Source organism: Chrysemys picta, chromosome 3 (genome assembly GCF_011386835.1).
Source record: "Chrysemys picta bellii isolate R12L10 chromosome 3, ASM1138683v2, whole genome shotgun sequence".
NCBI classification, from domain to species: Eukaryota; Metazoa; Chordata; order Testudines; family Emydidae; genus Chrysemys; species Chrysemys picta.
In genome coordinates, this window is record NC_088793.1 from 114078543 (window position 1) to 114099241 (window position 20699).

General features: G+C 39.2%; 1 protein-coding gene and 1 long non-coding RNA gene across 8 annotated transcripts in view; one reads left to right on the top strand and one right to left on the bottom strand.

Annotated features, from left to right (window-relative positions):
• The window catches only part of PLEKHG1 (pleckstrin homology and RhoGEF domain containing G1), a 216714-nt gene that overhangs the window by 113956 nt on the left and 82059 nt on the right, over positions 1 to 20699 (top strand). Inside the window, exon 1 of one of the 7 annotated variants that reach the window (XM_024112596.3) lies at positions 10436 to 10566. The exons of 5 other annotated variants lie outside the window; for them this stretch is intronic. In XM_024112596.3, the coding sequence (XP_023968364.2) occupies positions 10557 to 10566 (10 nt within the window). In that variant the 5' untranslated portion in view covers positions 10436 to 10556. Of the gene's footprint in view, positions 1 to 10435; positions 10567 to 19139; positions 19325 to 20699 lie in introns of those variants that run through there. One more of the 7 variants, XM_042848243.2, reaches the window with a different exon arrangement.
• Positions 371 to 20699, bottom strand: part of LOC112060750 (uncharacterized) — an 88988-nt gene continuing 68659 nt past the window's right edge. The window contains exons 2-3 of the long non-coding RNA XR_010599719.1: positions 10311 to 10509; positions 371 to 3836 (exon numbers count right to left, since the gene is read on the bottom strand). This is a non-coding gene — a long non-coding RNA (uncharacterized LOC112060750). The remainder of the gene's footprint in view (positions 3837 to 10310; positions 10510 to 20699) is intronic.

Below are 20699 nucleotides of genomic sequence, written 5' to 3' on the forward strand. Positions count from 1 at the left end.
GGTTTGCACAGCCAGATCAGTGCCATAGCCTGCAATGCGCTTATGTTTATACTTCGGCTTGCAGCACCCTAACTGACCATGTAGACAAGCCCCAAGTTATATGCCCAAGATCCCACAGGAAGTCTGTGGTAGAGCAGGGAATTGAACTCAGGTGTCTCAAGTCCCAGGCTACCTCATAACCATGAGGCCATCCTTTCCCTCTGAGGCCTAGAGACTGCAATGATGGGCACTTGAGCGAGAAATAAAAATAAGCATTTGGTGGCTTATGTTATATCAATCGATGTCAAAGTCTGACATTATTCTGCTTAATTTTTAATTTTCCTAATCTTAAAAGAAAAGGAAATAGGAAGAGGATACATGAATACTCACAGAAAGTTTAACTTTATTGTTTTTAAATCCTTATATTATTACATGTGGTCATAAAATATTTAATTAGTTCTTTCATTTCCTGATAGGAGAAAATAAGATTGTGCTTCAGCTTCTCTCTCTCCTCCCTCCCCCCATTTTGCCGTACTTCTAATTTCAATATAAACTAGTGATGTCAGTATGCAAAATATCTGAAGAAATGAGATTGTCATTCATTCCTGCGTCAGTATTTTAAGAAGTCATCTTCCTCTGTTCTTTCTGCAGTTTATACAGTCAATTCAAGTTAATACCTCAGGCAAATAATTTGACAATTGGCAGTTCCTTGACAGAAAGTTCATAAAAAGAAAGGTACGCGGATTCTTAAATTTAAAAAAAAAAATGAATATGTGGTTTTAGATTTCTAAAGCTTTCTGGCATGGGGGAATGTGAAACTGGCATTGGAATAAACATGCATACCTTGAGAATATTGAAGATGCTGTGGAGCAGCAGACTTGAAAGAAATTCTTTTGGGAAAATTCTTCCCTTTTTAAGCCCTTTACCACTTTGAGGCCTGCAGTGATGGCAGGTTGCCAGGTATGGTATCAAAACTGCAGTTTTAAAATGGGAATAAGAGGATGGCTCTTAGTCACTTGTTAATACTGTGTTAAACACCTCTGAGACAGTAACCAGTTATACTGCTTCTTGGGGAATGAATTAATAATCACAGGAGTGCACTCTCTGAACTGGGCACACTTAGCTCACTTTGCAGATGTATTTCTGGCAACAGCATGATGCATTTCTATATGTAAAATGCTTGAAAGCAGCCTTAAGCCAATTGCCATTTGGAAAATGAATAATTGATTTATTGGAGTAACTGTAGTTTATAGGTTTATGCGTCCAGCCTGTGAAAAATGAATGTGTTTTTTGCAGTAGAAGGAGCCTTTTTAGGGTAAGTATTTCTTTTTTTTCCCCCTCTTATTTTCGACTGCCTCCCCTACCCACTTACTCTTTGAATCTAAACTACTAAGTTTCAGTTTTATAAAATCCTGTTATGGAACATCTTTAAATGCTTTGTTAAAAATGTATAATGTATTGATATTTGTCAGTTTATTATTAACATAGTCTTGATCTTATTACATTTTAAGTTGTTTTGGTTTCTGTATCGTACACCATTAATTTAAATGACGTTTATTAAACATAAATATATAAATAAATATAAAAATCATTAAAAAAAACTTCAGAGCCATTTAAAATAAATAGGAAATGTACTATACCTTTCATTTTAATTTCTAAATATTGCAGCACTGAATATTAAGAGAAAATAGCCAAAGCAGTATTTTGTATTTTGCTGCCAAAAGTTTGAAGAGGAGTATTTACTACCCTAAAATCAGCATTGTAGCATTCTAATATATGGAATTATGCTCCAAGGAGCTCATTGCACCATACTAATTTAGATACCAAATATATGACACTGCTGTACACTGCTAAGATATCAATCATTTGTCATGATTTCTTCAATTTACAACCGGAGTTGCGAATATTAAATGTGATGTTATGTTGATTATTATATTAACTACATTGTGTACACAGCTTACACAAAACAGTTTTGCATCTCAGTGCTTGCACTGAAGGGATGAGCATATTGGTGGGTATGCTATACATCACTTCTCTAGAAATTAGGGGGATTTAGGAAGAGGGGGATGGCTGAGAGGGGGAGTCATACCACTATTTTCAAATACTTCAAGTACTGCTTTAGCCTGAATAGTTCAGTGACTTGTACCCGAAGGTTTTCTCAAAAGATAAGTGTGTTTATAATTTTGACAGAATAAAACAGATGGCATATGAAGCCCTGGAAGTGAAGTACATTTTTTATCATTCTGCATCAGTGTAACAAATGTTTTGTCATTTGTGTGTGCATGTGCGTGGATAGATACAGATCAGATAGGTAGTAAACCCTTCACAGTTAGTTAGAATCAGCATCTGTTATAAAGTATTATTTTAGTTCACCTAAAACTTTTGGAAAATACATTTGGCCTGAATGTTGCCAAATTTACTCTGCAGACAAAGTTTCTAGTAATGTAAAGGGAGAATGTTTCTGCAATGATTTAAGAAAATGAATCAACCGTTTCAGAATTACAAGTCATTAAAAAAAAAAGTGTCCTGAAAATGGTTTTTGTGTAGCATTTCTTTGTTTCCCTCTAACTTAAAAATAGCTTGTTTGTATACTTTAAACGTTCCATATAGCTACTACTCCTTGAAAAAAATGTGCATTTGATATATTAAGAGAAAATTTAATTAAGCAAAGTTATTTGTGATTTTTTTTTTTTGTTGCGGGTGCTTTTAGAGACAGTCCTACTATCATTAATTTCAGTGAGAGTTACATCCACTGAAGTCCGTATGAGTTATGTAGGGATGTGCTTTGGCCCTAAGGCAGCAACCACTAAACACATCCATATCTTTAAGTAAATAAGTTATTCCAGTGAAATCAATTGGACTACTCATGGTTAGTTATGCATGTAATTTAATGCTTTACTGGATTGGGGGGTGTGTGTGTGTGTGTGTGTGTGTGTGTCTGAGCATGTATCTTTCTAATGGCTGGTAATAGCTTACAAAGAACATAAGCATCCATTGGTGGTGGGTAGCTGTTCCTGTAGTTGTAATGTTAGATACCTGTGATTTTTGGAGCTGTGAGGCCAGGGCTCTAGTCTCAAGTCTGGTTTGTTAGTGTAGTTGATCCATTTTATAACTCCAGATTATAAAAAAACCTCCTCATTCTTGTAAGTTTTTATATACAAGTCTTAGTAAAAAGTCATTCGTTTTTTAAATAAAATGAGTAAACTTGTTTTGAGATTAAACAACTTTAAAATAGGTCCTTTTTAATTTTTTCCCTAAAATGTCATACCTTTATTTCCTCTACCTTCCCTGTGAAATTATTATACCACAAAATTTACAAATATAAGTATATTTTGCTCACTATCTAGGGCAAGGCTTATAGCTGTTTTTTAATCCATATGCAACTACTATGGCGAGCACTTTATAATGCTAGATAGATGGATGTTGCCATTGGCTCATTGAAAAGGAAGTTTTCAAGGATAGGCATAGTAAAATGTTTAAGAATTTGCTATTTTAAAAAAAATATACGATTCTGGATCCTTTTGAAGCTGACAAAGAACAGAAGCCGATGGAGAATGTATATTATGACTGCCCTTGTTGTTGGTTAATTCTTTGAATTACAAAAGCAAAGATACAGGGATGATCTGTTACTTGTATACAGTGTGCTCATTCAGTCAAGTGCTTTCCACGACCCTTACAAACATACACATACATGGGTGATGCATTAGCTTCTGATAATGCATTTCACAGTAGACAGGGCATTTGAACAACAATTTCAAGGTTGCTAGAGGAATACAGATGTTGATTCTCCAGTCATTATCTTGGCAAGCTCTGCTCATTCTTTTAATTTTATGAGCTGGTGACCCTCCATCTCATCTCTAAAAAGAAGAAAAAGTTAAGGTGCTGAGTGACAAATGTAACTCTCACATCATTTCCGAAATACAAGTGCTTGAAACAAATAACTGAATAGTTAAGGGCCTCATAAATCTGACTCTGCCCACATAATAAATGTTACAAAAATTGGAAATTTTATAACAGAACAACCTTAACTCTGACCCATGATTTCTTTTTAATGTACTGTATTATTATGGTGTCAAATGACTACTATTTAAAATGTTTTTCTTTTATACATAATAGAAGAGAGACACTTTAAGTGGGTATATATTTTTAGATGCTTTTTCTTTCCAAATTGAAGGGATATCATCCAGTTTTCTCAAACCCAGACCATTTGTTTAACTATTTCCATGTTTATTTTTAGGCTGATTTTAATTGTCCCCTCCTCCCATTTAAAGCAACACAAAACATTTGGTTTTATTGTGTTTATCTCCTTTGAATTGGGGAGTTGAAATTATGTCTACTGCTCTTGCACAGCTGGAGGGAATCTCTCTCGTCTTTTCTTGACCTCAGTGTTCCTGATGGCGGATGTAAGTACACAGTAAGGACTACAGAAAGGAACATCTTTTGTGAATGATCAGAGTGTAAATCTAGCATAGCATAACACGATATGGTACACTTACAAAAATCTGCTTATGAGACAACTCTTCCCTCCCATCCAGTTGAACAGTGATTTGCCACAATAACAAAGTGCATCCTGCACAGATTTCTTGAGATGTCTTATAAATTCATTAATCACAATTAAACCATTTACTTTCCCCACATATTTTACAATGAAAACTCTAAGCTGTCAAACTATTATTTTCTGGTTTTGTGGGACGCTTTGAGGGGGATAGTCATCAAGAAAAATCAAAGCAACTGACTTTCATAGGGAGACACTGAAACACCTTTAACATTGTAATAAGCAGTTTAATTCAAAAGTTCAAACATTCACGAAGGAATCAATTACTGAAACAGTATACTACTTGTATTTTAATGGCATGGTGTCTTTTGCCCCAAACTCTATACTTTAAAGCCAAGCTGTTAAATGGATTCCCAAATCACTGGTGCATGTAGTTCTCTTTGTTGCTAAAATAAAAAAAGTAGCTTCATCAGTCCTCTCTGTCATAGGGTTTTCTATCCATCAAAGCAATTAGATCTTTTTGTAGGCTTCTGCAATTTAACACCAATCCTACTTTTATCACACCTGGAGCCCTTTAACCTTGAAAGTACAACATTATAGCAACACTACTTAACCTTTTCAACATCTCCCATTATAAATGGCAGTTTTGTAACAGCTGGGTATGATGACAGATTAATTTTTCATCCAGCAGCCTTTAACTACAAAGCAAGATACTATCAGGTTGTAACAACCTGTAGTGTTAGTATTTAGGACCAGCAGGGGTAAACATGTAAAAAGATATTGGAAGATAGTAACAGTTTACTACTTCCCCCCCGCTTATATTCATTAAAACACAACTGTCTCCTCGTATAGAAACTTCTTTCAAAATATTTACCAATATTAGTTTAGCCTTACACCCCCATCGGGTTTATAAATTCCTACTGTCGCAGGAAGAGAAGCTGTAGCATCACAGAGGATAAGGATTCTTTCTGGGTGCCCAACTTGAGATACTTAGAGTAAATTGTCATAGTTATGACCTTATGAAAATTTGTACTAACTGAAGATCTGCCCCCGGGGCCTAATTTTTCAGAGGTGCTGAGAACTTGCAGCTCGTCTGGACTGCAACTGTAGTTGTGAGTGCCCAACACTGTTGACTAGCAGGTGTCCCAAGTCGGGCACCCAAATCAAAATGTGAAAATGTGTGTCTAATATTTTGACCAAGGTCATACAGGAAGTCTGTGTTAGAGCAGGGAAAAGAAACCAGGAGGCTGAACTGAAATCTTGAACCTAAACTTTTGCCTTCAGTGTCCTGTTTTATTCCTAACATTGTTTATGTTAAATGGCTTCCCTTTTAAAGTGGTATTTAACCAGAAAATCCATGTGGCTGCTACTAGACAATATGTTTCCATGTCTACGGTACACACAACTACATTGTGATTCTGAATCATCTGTGATCTTGTGTGCCAACTTATGGAGGAAAAAATTATCACGTTTATTTTTTCTTTCAGTCTTTCTTTTACAATCTCCCAACTAATCGTGCTCATGGGATAAATGCCAAAATATTAGTTGCAGTAGAGTTTCAAATCTCATTTTTAATCTGATTTAAATGTCTTACAGTGGAGAAGAAAGAAATAGTAAGCAATAAGGTTTTACTAGTTATACGTTGAAAAAATAATCAAATCTAGTTAATTTTTATGGCAGGGTAGAATATAGTCCCCTAAGAGGATTTGTTTTTTATTTATCTAGTTTTAAATAATTAAAAAGATGCCTAGCCAAGGCCCGAACACATCATTAGAACACAACAATACTGTAAAATCCCAGCAGCAAAACAGAGTTTGCCACTAAGTGAATACAAAAGATACACTTGAACTTGTAACCATAATGAGAAACTTTTTAAAAATTATTTCCAGTTCATGGTTAAATATGTTAAAAATACTTCATTAGGCCTAGTCATGGAAAAGTCTGATGACTAGACATAGTAGAAATATGAACATTTTTCCAATCTAGTTTCTGTGGATATTTTTGGCAAATCTGAAAGCGTTTTTAAGCAAAATCCTCTCATATGAGAGTGTGAAATTATTTAGTAAATTATTTTTATTGCTAGTTTTGAATAAAGCTAACGCCTTATTTCACCCACTGTTGTCTTTATAATAAAGCGGGGGGGGGGGCGAGGGGAGAGGGAGATGATTTCAACTGTGGCCTGTCATTCTGTGGGAGACTTGACTTTCAGGATAGGCTTAAACTGTCATATGTTTATTCTATTTATTTTATTTACATTTCTGTGGAACTCATCATCAGTAAATGAAAATTGTGAGAATAGAAGATTCTGCTGTCACCTGGGGCAGGGGCGGGCAAACTTTTTGACTTGGGAGCCACACTGGGTTTCCAAAATTGTATGGAGGGCTGGTTAGGGGAGGCTGTGCCATACGTGGACCAGCCCCTGGCCCCCTATCCAACCCCCCCCCTGGTTCTCGCCCCCTGACAGCCCCCCCGGGACTCCTGCCCCATCCAACCCCCACGTTCCCTGACTGCCCCGCCCCGGGACTCCTGCCCCATCCACTGCTCCTGCTTCCAGTCCCCTGACCGCCCCTGGAACCCCCGCCCCTGACTGCCCCCCCACCCCATCCAACCCCCCTCTCCCTCCAGACTGCCCCCCGGAACCCCTACCCGCCATTCAACCCCCCTGTTCCCTGCCATCTGACTGCCCCGCCCCCTATCCACCCCTCCGCCCCCTGACCACCACCACCACCGTGAACTCCCTGCCCTCTATCCAACCCCCCCGCTCCCTGCCCCCTTACCATCCTTCCCGGAGCACCAGTGGCTGGCAGTGCGGCTGCACCAGGACAGGCAGCCGTGTCGCTCTGCTGGAGCCAGCCACACACTGCGCAGCACAGAGCACAGTGCAGCCCGGGCTCTGCAGCTGCACTGCCCCAGGAGATCGCAGCCCTGCCGCCCAGTGCTTTGCACCGGCGGCGGCGCAGTGAGCTGAGGCTGCAGGGGAGGGGGAACAGCAGGGGAGGGACTGGGGGCTAGCCTCCCAGGCCAGGAGTTCAGGGGCCGGGAAGGAAGATGTGGCCCGCGGGCCATAGTTTGCCGACCTCTGTTCTGGGGTGTGAAGGGATGACTAGTTGCACCACTAAATGGGTAGTTTAGAGGAATATTATAGTTTCAAATCAGACTATCAGTGCTCTCAGACATGAGGTCCAGTGATGCATGATGCACTGCTGTTGAGTCACATACCTCTTAAAAAAAATAGATAGATATAGGGTTAAAGTGTGTGTGTGTGTGTGTGTGTGTGTGTGTGTGTGTGTGTGTGTGGGGAGGGATGCTGGCCCCTAATGTAATAGGATTGGAGCATACACCATGATCGTTTGTCTGAGTTTCATAGTGAGCTTTATTTTTAAAATACATCCTGCCATGAAAAAATAAGGTTTGCACTGGAATACCCAAAGTCCCCAAGTGCCCTACTCAAGGTACAGAGACATAATAACAAATAACCAATAGTCACTCCATTAAGAGTTCTAAAAAATCAGTTTCTGATCTTGCTTCAATTCCTGGATGGCTATTATGCTAGTAAGTGACTGCTAAAAGAATCCTACATATAGAAAATCAGAACTCAAAATCCTGAAGACTAACATAATAGTAATGATTTGGATAGGCCAGTTTATTTGCTAACCTCCATAATTCTTTCAAGTCCTTTTAACTTGACACATTTCTACCTATGCAGTGTTCTTCCCAAACTGAACTGTTGGCAGATCGAAAAACACTAGCAACAGAATATCCCTTATGTCAAAACTTTCTCTTCTATGTTTTGTTAATGTTGAAAACTTTGTTCTTGATAGACACCAGTACTTGTTTTAAAATAAAACAATATAAGTAAAAAAGCCAATACGCATTTACGGTAGTGATTCAATTTAGAGTAGAGTTTATACTTGTTTTTGGTGAGCAAGACAGATAGGTCAGGGACACAGCTTATTTACTCAATTTTCTTTAACTCCTAAAATGTATTTATCTAGCTAATCTGGTGGGGCTGATACAGTTATTCAGGTAAATATGAGCAGTAATGTAGAACATATTCTTTATACTTGTAGGGACAAATCCAGTTCCAGGACCCAATCTCAGTTTCTCAGTTGGAGAGATTTGGGGATGGGGATCCTCCCACTAAGGCAACAGAGCCCTTCAGTAGAGGTTGAAATGCCCTCCCTGCCCCTAGTGCAGCCCTCTCCTAGAAGAATCCATAGATCAGTGGCTTATCCTGCTCGGAGACCGCTCCTGTGCATTGTTGTACAGGCAGCCCCATCAGAGCCAGGTGGTGAAGGGCATAGGGACATCTTGTGCAGCTTCCCAAGTCTTCCATTGCCCTGTTGCACCGGTTCTGCTCCATAGACGCCCTCCACAACTGTGGAGTTATGGGTGGGATTTGCCCCTCTGGTAATATTTGTAATGTCACTATAATAATGACTTTAGTCTTACAGTAATAACTCTGTGTCTGGTAGTAGATTTTATTCTTTAATGTAAAACACAAATGTTACAATTTGTCCATGCAGCACTTACGCTTTTTCAGAGCAGAGCAACAATTGTCATAGTAATAGCAACAATATGACCATGGTCAACTTGGCTTTCCTTGTTGTTGGATGTCCAACCTATTTGTGCTTGGAAGCCGTTGCTGTTGATGATGTTTTAAAATAATTCTGCTCTAGTTACAGGAAATGAAAGCTACCCAAAAACATTTTTTAGTCTTGAAAATATCCTGCAATTAATTTATAATTGGCATGTTCAATTCATACTTAAAATGTTTTGAGTCCTGTATTTTGGATTAGTAAATTGGGGTTTTTTTTTAGACAGCTGAAAGAGCTCACAGTTGAAACTACAGTAACTGTAAATGCAATATCAGATTATATTGGCCAAATACACAAGCAAAATGAACCAATTGTTCTTTCTTTGGACTATTTGCGTTTAAGAGAAAATATGGCCATATTGCTATAATTTATTTTATTAGGTGATTAATGGAGTCTGATTGCAAAAATACCCATTATTAAATATTAGTCACATCTATGGCTTCATATAAAATGTAGTGGAAAGAGAGAAGACAACCAGGGAAAAAACTATTATTTTTTTTATTTAAAAAAAGCAGGTTCTCTCAAATAGGGTAACACTTTTAAAAATTGTAATAAGTTTAATTAAGAGGTTATTTAGAACTGCTAATTCCAAATCAGTTAATGCATTTAAATGTCCGGTAAAAATAGTCATAGTTGATAATCTTTCTTCTTTGTTACTGACTTAAATGTTAGAGCTTTTGCTAAGACTTTTTAAATATATATATTTCTAAAATTGATAAATTTATTTCTGTACATTTACTGTAAAAGAGAGACCTTTTTAAGGAGAACCTTAATATATTTTTAAAGCAAAAGAAGAATAGGGGAAACCTTAGCCATTTCTTTTAACATGTGGCTCTTTGTAATAAAATAATAGTAGTCAGGGTTTCCAGAGAGATTGGGATTTGAAAAGTGAGCATGCCAGCTAATAGCTGTGGTAACAGGCTGTACTCTGTGAAATAATACCAATATAGTGGCCTCCTAGAGATTCACTGTGCTTCAGAGCTCAATAGTGAATGTGCAGCATTGTTCAGCAATGAAAAATCTGATAGCTATAAGTATGTCTGGACAGAGCAAGAGAAACTGATTTTAAACTTGTAGCCTCCTTATAACTTGGCTTTGAGGAAGTGTGGGGTAGAAAGTAGGGGGGAGGGAGGAGGATTTTTCTGTTCATGCTATACCATCTGAGTCAGGTTGCCTTGCCAGTCGCTCAGTGGTAGCTGGTGTATCCCCTAGGGAAGTTTTTCAGCTCAGCCCTTTACCTATTGCAGAAGAAAAAAGAATGTGGAAGGATTTCTTTATTTTCTTTCCAGTTCATGAGATCCATGGTGGAATATTAAGTGGAAGCTTGTCTCGGGAGAAGTTAGGAAACTCCATTTGAAATGAAGGAAAGGCATGAAAAAGACAGGAGAAGCTTCATTGAGGATTTGCAGCTTAAAGTTCTTATTTTGATCACAGGATCTAGAAAAAAATAGATGTTACTTTATTGGTCTTCCTTTTAAGGAACAATGCCTACAGGTAAGTGGCAAGAGTGCCTCTTAAATGGCATGCCATACATTGAATTTATTAGGAATTCATATTTATGTGGGATGGAGAGTTGGATGACTTTTTAATTAATTATTTAAAAACTTACCTGAAACAAAAGATGTCCTCCAACTTTCAGTTAGCTTAGCAATTCCTAAAATTACTACAGTAAAGGTTTAAAATCTCTGTCCGTAGTTAACAAAGATTAGCCTGTACCGTAAGGTTTGCATCCAGAGCTGAACTTCCCCAGAGTTTGGCGTAGGGGAGTGGGTTGCTGGATCTGGGCTTTTAGTTTGGTTCCCAGCTCTAATTTAAAGATTGGATGATTTACAAACCCCCTTGCCACAAAAAAAACAACCCCTCCCCTTCTCCCTAACCATACCACCCTGCCCCCCATAGGGTTAAACCTCACTTTTTGAACAGGCAGAGAAAAATGCCTCATGTGAAAGAGAAGATCCCAGGAAATAAATCCACATTGAGGTACTCGTTAACAAGAGGGATTTCAATAAGAACTTAAACTGAAGTTGCTCAGCACGCTAAGAAATTGAATGCTTGTATGCTTTTTGACAGCTTGCTTACTGAATACTGTTAGCTATAAATTCAGTTATTCACACTCTATGGGCCAACTTGAATGTTATCCACATACACTCGAATGCTTGGGATATCTGGACCAGTATATACCCTCTAATTTAAAATAAATGTTTGTATTATGTTTGGGAAATGTGACAGAAAAGTAACATGATGTAGACTGTAATTAGCATTGGAGTAAATGAAGCAGAGAGAAGACAGTTTAATGCACTTGTCATGTGACACATTTCCTCAACATTTTAATTGGATTTTCCCTTACCTGATACTGTCCCATAACTTGGGGTAGTACATTTTTATGAACAAGATAATTTCAAGGTTTTCCTTGTTCCTTTCTAATTTCGGATTTTTTGTTCGGTTGGTTTTCCTGATTGAAAATATTATTAAAAAAAATCAGAATGCTACTAGAACTTTTAAGATACCTCTTTGCTAAGTTTCCATATAGCACAGTGAGCAAAAAGTGTGTGGTGTGCATTTAATATAAGGTTCTATTAAAATATGTGACCTTTTTTATAGGATCATGGAAGTTAGAGAATGAAATCTTTTAAGACCCATAAAATAATTGCATGTCTGCAAAGGAGGAATGCAGTTCCTGCATAGAAGGTGTATTTGATATTAAGTTGATTTGCTTGATCTTAGCCAGAAAGCTCATTGTTTTTGTAAGAAGAAAGTTCAGAGGAACACCTTTGGCAGAAGGAATCAACTAAGTAGTTCCTGAGTTTTACATCAAATCTGTTTACTTGCTGCGCTGTAATATTTTACTTTGAAGTGTGAATCCTGGAGTTGTTAATCTTAGATATTGAAAGGAGCATGGGTTACTGCGAGTACATCGATATAACACTGTCCTCGGGAGCCAAAAAATCTTACCGCGTTATAGATGAAACCGCATTATATTGAACTTGCTTTGATCCACCGGAATGCGCAGCGCTCCCCCCCCCCCCCCACCAGGAGCACTGCTTTACCGCATTATATCTGAATTCGTGTTGTATCGGGTCGCGTTATATCCAGGTAGAGGAGACTAAGAGGGGATATGATAGAGGTATATAAAATCATGAGTGATGTGAAGAAAGTGGATAAGGAAAAGTTATTTACTTATTCCCATAATACAAGAACTAGGGGTCACCAAATGTAATTAATAGGCAGCAGGTTTAAAACAAATACAAGGAAGTTCTTCTTCACGCAGCGCACAGTCAACTTGTGGAACTCCTTACCTGAGGAGGTTGTGAAGGCTAGGACTATAACAGCGTTTAAAAGAGAACTGGATAAATTCATGGTGGCTAAGTCCATTAATGGCTATTTGCCAGGATGGGTAAGGAATGGTGTCCCTAGCCTCTGTCAGAGGATGAGATGGATGGCAGGAGAGAGATCACTTGATCATTGCCTGTTGGTCCACTCCCCCTGGGGCACCTGGCATTGGCCACTGTCGGTAGACAGGATACTGGGCTAGATGGACCTTTGGTTTGACCCGGTACATCCGTTCTTATGTTATTAGTGTAATCTGCACATGGATGTGTGGCACTGATCTTCTAAGCTCATCTTTTTTGCTCTTGTTTATTAGTTACAACAGATGAGTCCAAAGCTGTGAGGAAATTATTGTTTATGTCCTGAGAATTGTTGTTTTCAATGGTTTGCCTGCAAGAAATAATAATAGTGGTAAAAAGTAATACCAAGTCTGCTGTATTAAACATTATAGAAGTTTTCAAAGCAACTCCCTCAAACTGTCTTAGCTCTTTGAACACACCTCCATGATGCTGATCTATTTTTTTTTTTTTTTTTTTTTTTATGAAACAGATTTCACGGGGACATGTTAAGCTCAGTAACAACACAGAGTAAGACTACCAAGGATTTAAGGGGAAGGTCAGGGTGTTGGATGGACTTTCTAGGATCAACAACAAAGTGGAAGTGAGGGTTGGCTTTCGACTGAAAAATACAGCTCTCTTGTGTGCTAGTACTAAGAGCAGATTGACCTTCTGGTATGGCCAACAACTTTGCTGCAATTCAGTTGTTAGACTTTTACAAAGTTTGTATAAAGTACCCACACATGCATTGTGGAAGAGGAGGAATAGATGGGGCACTGTGCTGCTTAGAAACTGTTCCTGCAAAGTTTTCTTTTTAAAAAATGGTTTGCAGAATACTTGCCCAGAGATTTCTTCCAGTTAAAATTACACATAGCAATTAATTGGGAAAACTGCACTTTTATCTTACTTGCAGTATTTCTTGTTGGCAAAACCTGACAATTTTTTATTCTTTGCTATAATAATTCATAATAATACTTTGAACTTTTATATCACCTTCCCTTCTAAAAATCTCATGCTCATTTGGAAACTTTTACTAGAGGCCTGGCTTATTTATCAGTCATTGGAAAAACTCCATCTGACTTCAATGGGTTTTGGAACAGGCCCTAATTAAGCCCTGCAAGCTAAGAAAACATTATCCCCTTCCAGTAGATTAGGCTTAGAGAAGTTAAGTGATTTACCTAAGGTAACAGAGTGAGTCTGTGATTGAGAGGGAAGGAAACAGAGCCCATATTTCCTGACTCCCACTCCTGTCACTTAAGAATAGGGCCATCCTTCCTCCCTAACAAATAAAAATGCAAGCTGGTTTTGTTTTCTTGTTCAATTTACACTTAGACAGGAAGTTAAAGGCAAGAATTTTTACTGTTACTACTGACTCAGTTTTATTACTTCAGTATTATTTCAATCACCAAGCATTCTGAGATGCAGAGGCTTCTAGAACTGGGGTGGGCAAACTACAGCCCAGGGGCCGCATCCACCCCTTCAGACAATTTAATTCAGCCCTCGAGCTTCCGCTTCAGCCGGGGAGCGGGGTTGGGGGTTTGCCCCACTCCATGCATGCAGTGGCTCCACACGGCTCCCGGAAGCAGCAGCATGTCCCCTCTCTAGCTCCTACATGTTGGGGCAATCAGGGGGCTCCGTTCTGCATGCTGCCCCTGCCCCAAGCGCAGTCCCTGCAGCTCCCATTAGCTGGGAACCGCAGCCAATAGGAGCTGCAGGGGCGGCGCCTGCAGATGGGGCAGCGTGCAGAGCCTCCTGGCCGCGCCTCCGCATAGGAGCCGGAGGGGGGGACATGCCACTGCTTCTGGGAGCTGCTTGAGGTAAGCGTTGCCTGGAGTTTGCACCCCTGACTCCCTCCCATGCCCCAACCCCCTGCCCCAGCCCTGATCCCCCTCCCGCCCTCCAAACCCCTCAGTCCCAGCCCAGAGCACTGGAAGCCCAGATCCCCCTCCCACAACCCCTCATCCCTAGCTCTCCTCTCCGCCCCCCCCCCCGAGCTTGCATCCCCAGTCGGAGCGCGCGCGCACACACACACACCCCTCCCCCAACCCACTGCCCCAGCCCAGAGCCCTCTTCCACACCCTGAACTCCTCATTTCTGGCCCACCCCAGAGTCTGCATCCCCAGCCGGAGCTCTCACCCCCTCCCACACCCCAGCCCCCAATTTCATGAGCATTCATGGCACGCCATAAAATTTCCATACCCAGATGTGGCCCTCAGGCCAAAAAGTTTGCCCACCCCTGATCTAAAAAGTGCTTCCAATTCAAAACAAATTAGTGAAATAATTTAGCTGGAAGTGGAAGGTAAGACCAACTTTAATTCTACTTTGCATGGTGACAGGTTTCAGAGTGGTAGCTGTGTTAGTCTGTATCAGCAAAAGCAATGAGGAGTCCTCGTTTTGTTTTGTTTTAATTCCACTGAAACTCATCCCTGCCCCAAATCTAATTTTGAAGAAAGGCAGCTATTTCAAAGAACTGGCTTTTGCAAAATGCATTTGTTTAGTAATTTTTTTTTTTTTAGTGGAAGAGCTTAAAAGTTGACATTTTTAAAATGCTTTTTTTAATGGTAGTAATATCTGTTATGTTGAATGTTTTGAGTTGTGAATTCCCCAAAGTTACAGTGTAAGAGATGAGTTCTAGAGAGAGGCCATTTTCTTGGTGGCATAATTAGATTATCTTACTAAGTATAACTATTCTGCTTAAGAATTATTTGTTAAAGCTGCACAGTGCAGTTATTGAAAAGATGATGCCTTTTTAGAGTGCATTTGTTATTTGACATCTACAATTCTGAATGCCTATTTATAGCCAAGATTTAATTTAATCTCAGAAAACAGTGGGCAGAATAAAGGAACCAAGTGTGTTGTGTTCATGCATGGAGAGACCAGCAAGAATTCCTGTGCCCTGATGCTACTATAGTTGAACTTGAAAGGTGGTGAACTTCAGCAACATTTTAGCCTGGTTGAAATGAAGCTGAATATGCAGATTCAGAGCAGTAGACTGAACAAGGGAGGGGCAAATAAAAGAATGAAGTTGTGTCCAGCCATGGTTACAAAGATGTAATTTAGATGAGGAAGGTGTGTCTTCTAACATCAGAGCAACTGTGCATTTCCCTCTGTAGTGGTGTGCACAGGAAAGGGACTGTGAGTAAAGAAGAATTACCATTAATGTAATGGGATAAAAGTTTTGAAATGTACATACTTGTTAAGAATTCAAGCAGCATCCTGTCAAACATTTTACCATTAACCTTCTGCATTGACTGTCACTTGGGGAAGAAAGGAATATAAAAGCTTTGCTAACTGTACTGTAATCTCATTTTAGAGAGAACAGTGTATTTACTCCTATGTATGTACCTGTATGAAAATGGTTTAGTTTAAACTAGGCTGCAGAGCTACTAACAATAATGTGACAGTTTTTATTTTTCCAAAATAAATTCACAATGAGAATGAGCCATATTTTTGAAATGCCTGTAAATGGACTGTTAGGTGCATACATTTTACTTGTGTTGCAATGCATCAGCAGCACATGATACGTGTCTTTTGTTAGAAATCTCTGCAGTGCTGTATACAGATTAAATAGCTACTGCATTGCAGAGAGTTATTAATACATTACACTGCACTTTCAGTGAGGATGTCAGCGTGTCCTACAGAAGAACTTGAGCCTGAGTGTACTCTTACTGTTGAATTATGGGTTTTTTTAATGTTGCTGAAGGGAACCTATTTTTTTTTCAGTAAGTTCTTAACTAATCATGATGAATTATAGAATGACATCACCCCAGCCTCTCTAAACTCAGTTTGCTAATTAAGTTTAGAAAGACAAGGCTTTGTTTTTAAATGAAAAAATTTAATATTTTTACAACATTTGATCATGATTTATTAACACAGTTTTTATGGTAGTCAAACCCAAAGACTTCTGAATACTTCATAGAAAAAGCCCTGTAACCCTCAGAAAAACAGCCAAAAACCAAATGAAATGGAACATGGACTAGTATAAAAATTACTTCCTACCCCATTATCCCAGCTACCCTTTTTCTCTACCACTTCTATGAACTTCATTAGTGTAATAAATATTTTAATAACATGGTGTGAACTCAGGGCTGGATTCTGCAGTTCTTCAAGTTTATTTATGTAGTGCAAAATGAATTTAAAGTGTCAAAAGATTCCTGTTGGAGAATCCCCTGCGTAGGCTGAATCTCCCCTACTTTCCCTTATGCCAGGCAGTGGGTGTTTCAGGAGCAGCAAGGTAAATGGATGTGTGCAGGGGTACAAGAGGTATGACACAACCGGGATCTGCTGCACCCAGTTCTTTGCTGGTGTTGGGTACCAGATGGACCTTATGCCAGAAGCATAAATTAAAGGGGGCAGATTTAATTTATGTCTGAGCCAAATGACTGGGAATCAAGGAGCTTCTATTGGCACCCTGTCAACCCCCACTGTTCACAAATCAAGCCGTAAGATTTTTGTGGGTAAAAGTTAAAGAACTTAGCAGCCTTTTCACTTTGAGTATATTATTATTAATTTGTATTACCATCACTCCTAATGGCACCAACTGATGGCCTCGTTGTGCTAGGCAGTATACAAGCACAGCAAGAGATAATCCGTGCCCCAAAGTGTTTACAACCCAAATAGATAAGATAGGGAAAGGGGCAGGGGTGGGGGGACAGCTAGATCCAAGCATCCAAAAAATCATGAGATTGTCTTATAAATAATGAGATTTTAAAAAATGTGGGGTTCTCTTTATCCGTCTTCTGATTTTTGAGCATTTGGGTTCACGTATCTTTTTACTGATAGAGCCTAGCTCAGGGGTTCTCAAACTGGAGGTCAGGACCCCTCAAGGGGTTGCGAGGTTATTACATGGGGGGTCACAAGCTGTCAGCCTCCATCCCAAACCCCGCTTTGCCTCCAGCATTTATAATGGTATTAAATATATTAAAAAGTGTTTTTAATGTATAAGGGGGGGGGGTCGCACTCAGAGGCTTGCTATGTGAAAGGGGTCAGCAGTACAAAAGTTTGAGAACCACTGGCCTAGCTGGTATCCTCATGGCTCATAAGCAGCTGATCTACCCCATTACAAAAGGGACCCTCACCCTGGCAGAGCAGTAGGTGCAGGTGAAAATTATTCATGGCCTTAGAGTACAAATTTAAATGGAGACAGAGGTCATTTGATGCACAAGGAGTGGGAGGGAATTCTGACCATAAGGAATGGCTTCAAAGATGATGTAAAAGCTACATCCTATGCAGGCCAGAGTTGGGCCTGCTGCCATAGATACATTCTCCATTGCCGTTCTGAGAATTAGGTGCCACCAGCTGGAATCCCAGCTGATTTCTGCTGGGCCTCGAGTGTGACATGAAATACTATCTCCTCTTCTCATAGGAGATGGGAGAAAAAATCACCTTCCTGGCTATTCAGTTTTGCAACTTTTCTTCACTCTCCCTGCTAAGCCAAGGAAAAGTTAATCTACTATTACAGTGTTTAAATGCTCTTTCTAGTGCTAGTTATCCAGTGCAGGCAGAACGAAAGAGAGAGTGGCACTGAAGAACTCACAGGCAATTTAAGAACAGGTGAAAGCCTCCATTGACCATGCACTGAGAACACGAAATCCTGCAAAGGTGAAGAGCCAGGAATAGGGTGCCCAGACGTGCAATATGGAAAATCTGGGACCCCGTCAGGGTGGGACTAAGGCAGGAGACCATTCTGGCCACAGGAAGGTATGCACTGGAGGAAGAGGAAAAGCAGTGCCCACATTTTTCCTCTTCTCAGCAAGGCAACACCAACCCCTTCTTCCCTCTCCCATTTCAGATTAAAATCTAGATATGACACAGTAAAGGGCAACAGCAGGGATAATAGGATGTATCCAGCAGTGCTCCCTCTAATGCTGTTTCCCTCTCCCAACTCACTCTGTTTTGTACCCTCTGTTAATTTGAATGGCCAAAAAATATTCCCCCTGCTCTGAATCACATTTCATTTCTTGTTCTTCTCCACTTGTAACTCTGCTTCTCCTCCTCCTAAGTGTGTTTTTGTTCTTGTTTTGTTTTTATATTTTCTATTCTTTTACCTTTATTGTCCTTACTTTCTTCATTCTTTCTCTCTCTTCCCTCCCCTCTCCCCCCCTCCCCCATCCCCTTCTCCATGCTTTTTCCTGTCTGTTTCCCTGTCCTCTAACCAGGCTTCTTTCTGTCCTGCCCTGCATCACTGCATTCCAGTGCTGATTGATCAATGTGTGGGTTTAATATTGATTTCTAAAAATCTCTTATTTTTTAACTCTAAAAATATTAAGATTTTACAAACTTACTGGAAAAGTTTTTCTGGACCTGCTGTAGAGCCAGCATAAGGTCCAAAATGATCCTATTTAATTAGCAGCATAAATTCACATGGAATTTCTAGCACTGAGGGATTTCACAGTACCATTAAGTTGATTTATTTACTTTGCATGCTTATCAATATCGTCTAGTGAATCAAAGGGTGAAGCGTAAAATATGCTGTGGAAATGTGGGTTATATTTGATGTTTTTACAGCCTTGTGCCTGAAAGAATAGAAGTTCCAGGGTGTTGCTCAGTGAAGTGTGCATTTTAAAGTTACCCACAGTGGTGTCTATTGTCCTGTCCGTGAATTGAATGATGTCATGTTTCATTAAAGGCTCTTAGTGATGCTGAAGACTGTGGTGGGTACACTGGGAAAAAGGCAGTGAGAAAGTTGTGAATCAGGTTTCTGTGAAGCCTTTGTGTATAGGGTTTTTATATAAAAAAGCTGACTCATGCAATATTTCTACCGAAGGAGTTGTACAGACTAGTAAGAGCTTCTCATTTTACCTAAGTGCTCAGTGAGGTAATTCTGGAGCCGCTGAAGGCAGAGGATGCATTTATTCTCTTACACACAGGTAGGTTGTGAGTTGTTCACAGAGCATTTGAGATACAGAGAGGAACTTGTTCATTCACTGTGTAAGGAGCCAGAGACATTCCACAGTGGTGAGATACTGTCGCAGAGGATTTTCCCTCACAACAATGTTCTGGGACATTAGTGTGGTCTGATATGACAGAAGGCTATTCTACTTTAAATATGGCACAGTGGGGAGATTAATTTATGGAGGCAAGCTAGTTGATGGATTTTGTTCCTCCCCTTTGCTTGTGATCTTTAATAAATGGGATTTCTGTTGCTCAAAGTTCAGTTAAAGTACTTGGATAGCTGTTGTACATAAGGGTTACGAGTGAATCCACAATATTATGTGTTCTAATGCTGCAACTACTGTCTTTCCAATGTGATTTTGTTCGCACAGGGAGTGTTAAGTTGCAGATGATACTATGTTCATGTACATTTATATTAGGGGTTCAGTAATGAAGTAAAAGCTAAAAGTTGAGTTTTCCAAACTTGAATACTTTATAGGAAGGCCAGTTGTGTGGGGTTTTTTTTATTATTTTTTACAAAGGACTGTTCTTCACTTTACTAATAGTCATAGTAGAGAATGTCTTCATCAGAGGAATGTATTTATGTAAATAGTAATGTAGTGGCATCATTGCAGTGTATGCATTTTAATGCAACTTTTATTCCTTTTTCAAATGGGAAACTTCTCTCTCTCTCTGTGTTGTTTAATTTCAGATAAGGCTATCCTTTAATTTCAAATTTAATATATTTAGCAGATTGGTTTAGTAAAACTTCTACTAAATACATATACAGCATAGACCAATGCCTTTTTATTATTAAAAGCTTTAAACAAAACTATAACTAAGGATTGAAAGGCATACTATAGTCTTATTTTTATTCAGCTGAACTTTCAGAGCATCTGAAGTAAAGACTGATTTCTGCAAACAGTGATTGTGTAGATAACTTAAACGTAATTTTCATACGAGAAGAAAGATAATGCAAATTCTGAATAGTAAAATTTAAGTTGCTGGTGAGGTGCGTGTAATATATCTGTAAAATTACATGTACTAAACACGGAGGAATAAAAACTAATACTCAAAGGCTTACTTTTTGTTTCTATCTCAAATTGCATTATACTATTGTATATATATGTGTGTGTGTGTGTGTGTGTGTGTGTGTGTGTGTGTGTGTATGTATGTGTATATATGTAAGGTTTTATCTGTAGTCTTACTAAGCATTATAACGAGCATCCCAGTTGCCTGTTGGTGTGGAATGAATGTATTTTTCACCTTGCGCTGCTATAGAATATACACGACATTGTTTTTATTAGTTAAAATTCTCCTGTTGGGGAGGTGCAAGTGGGTTGCATGTTGTTTCGTTGGGAGTCAGCCAGA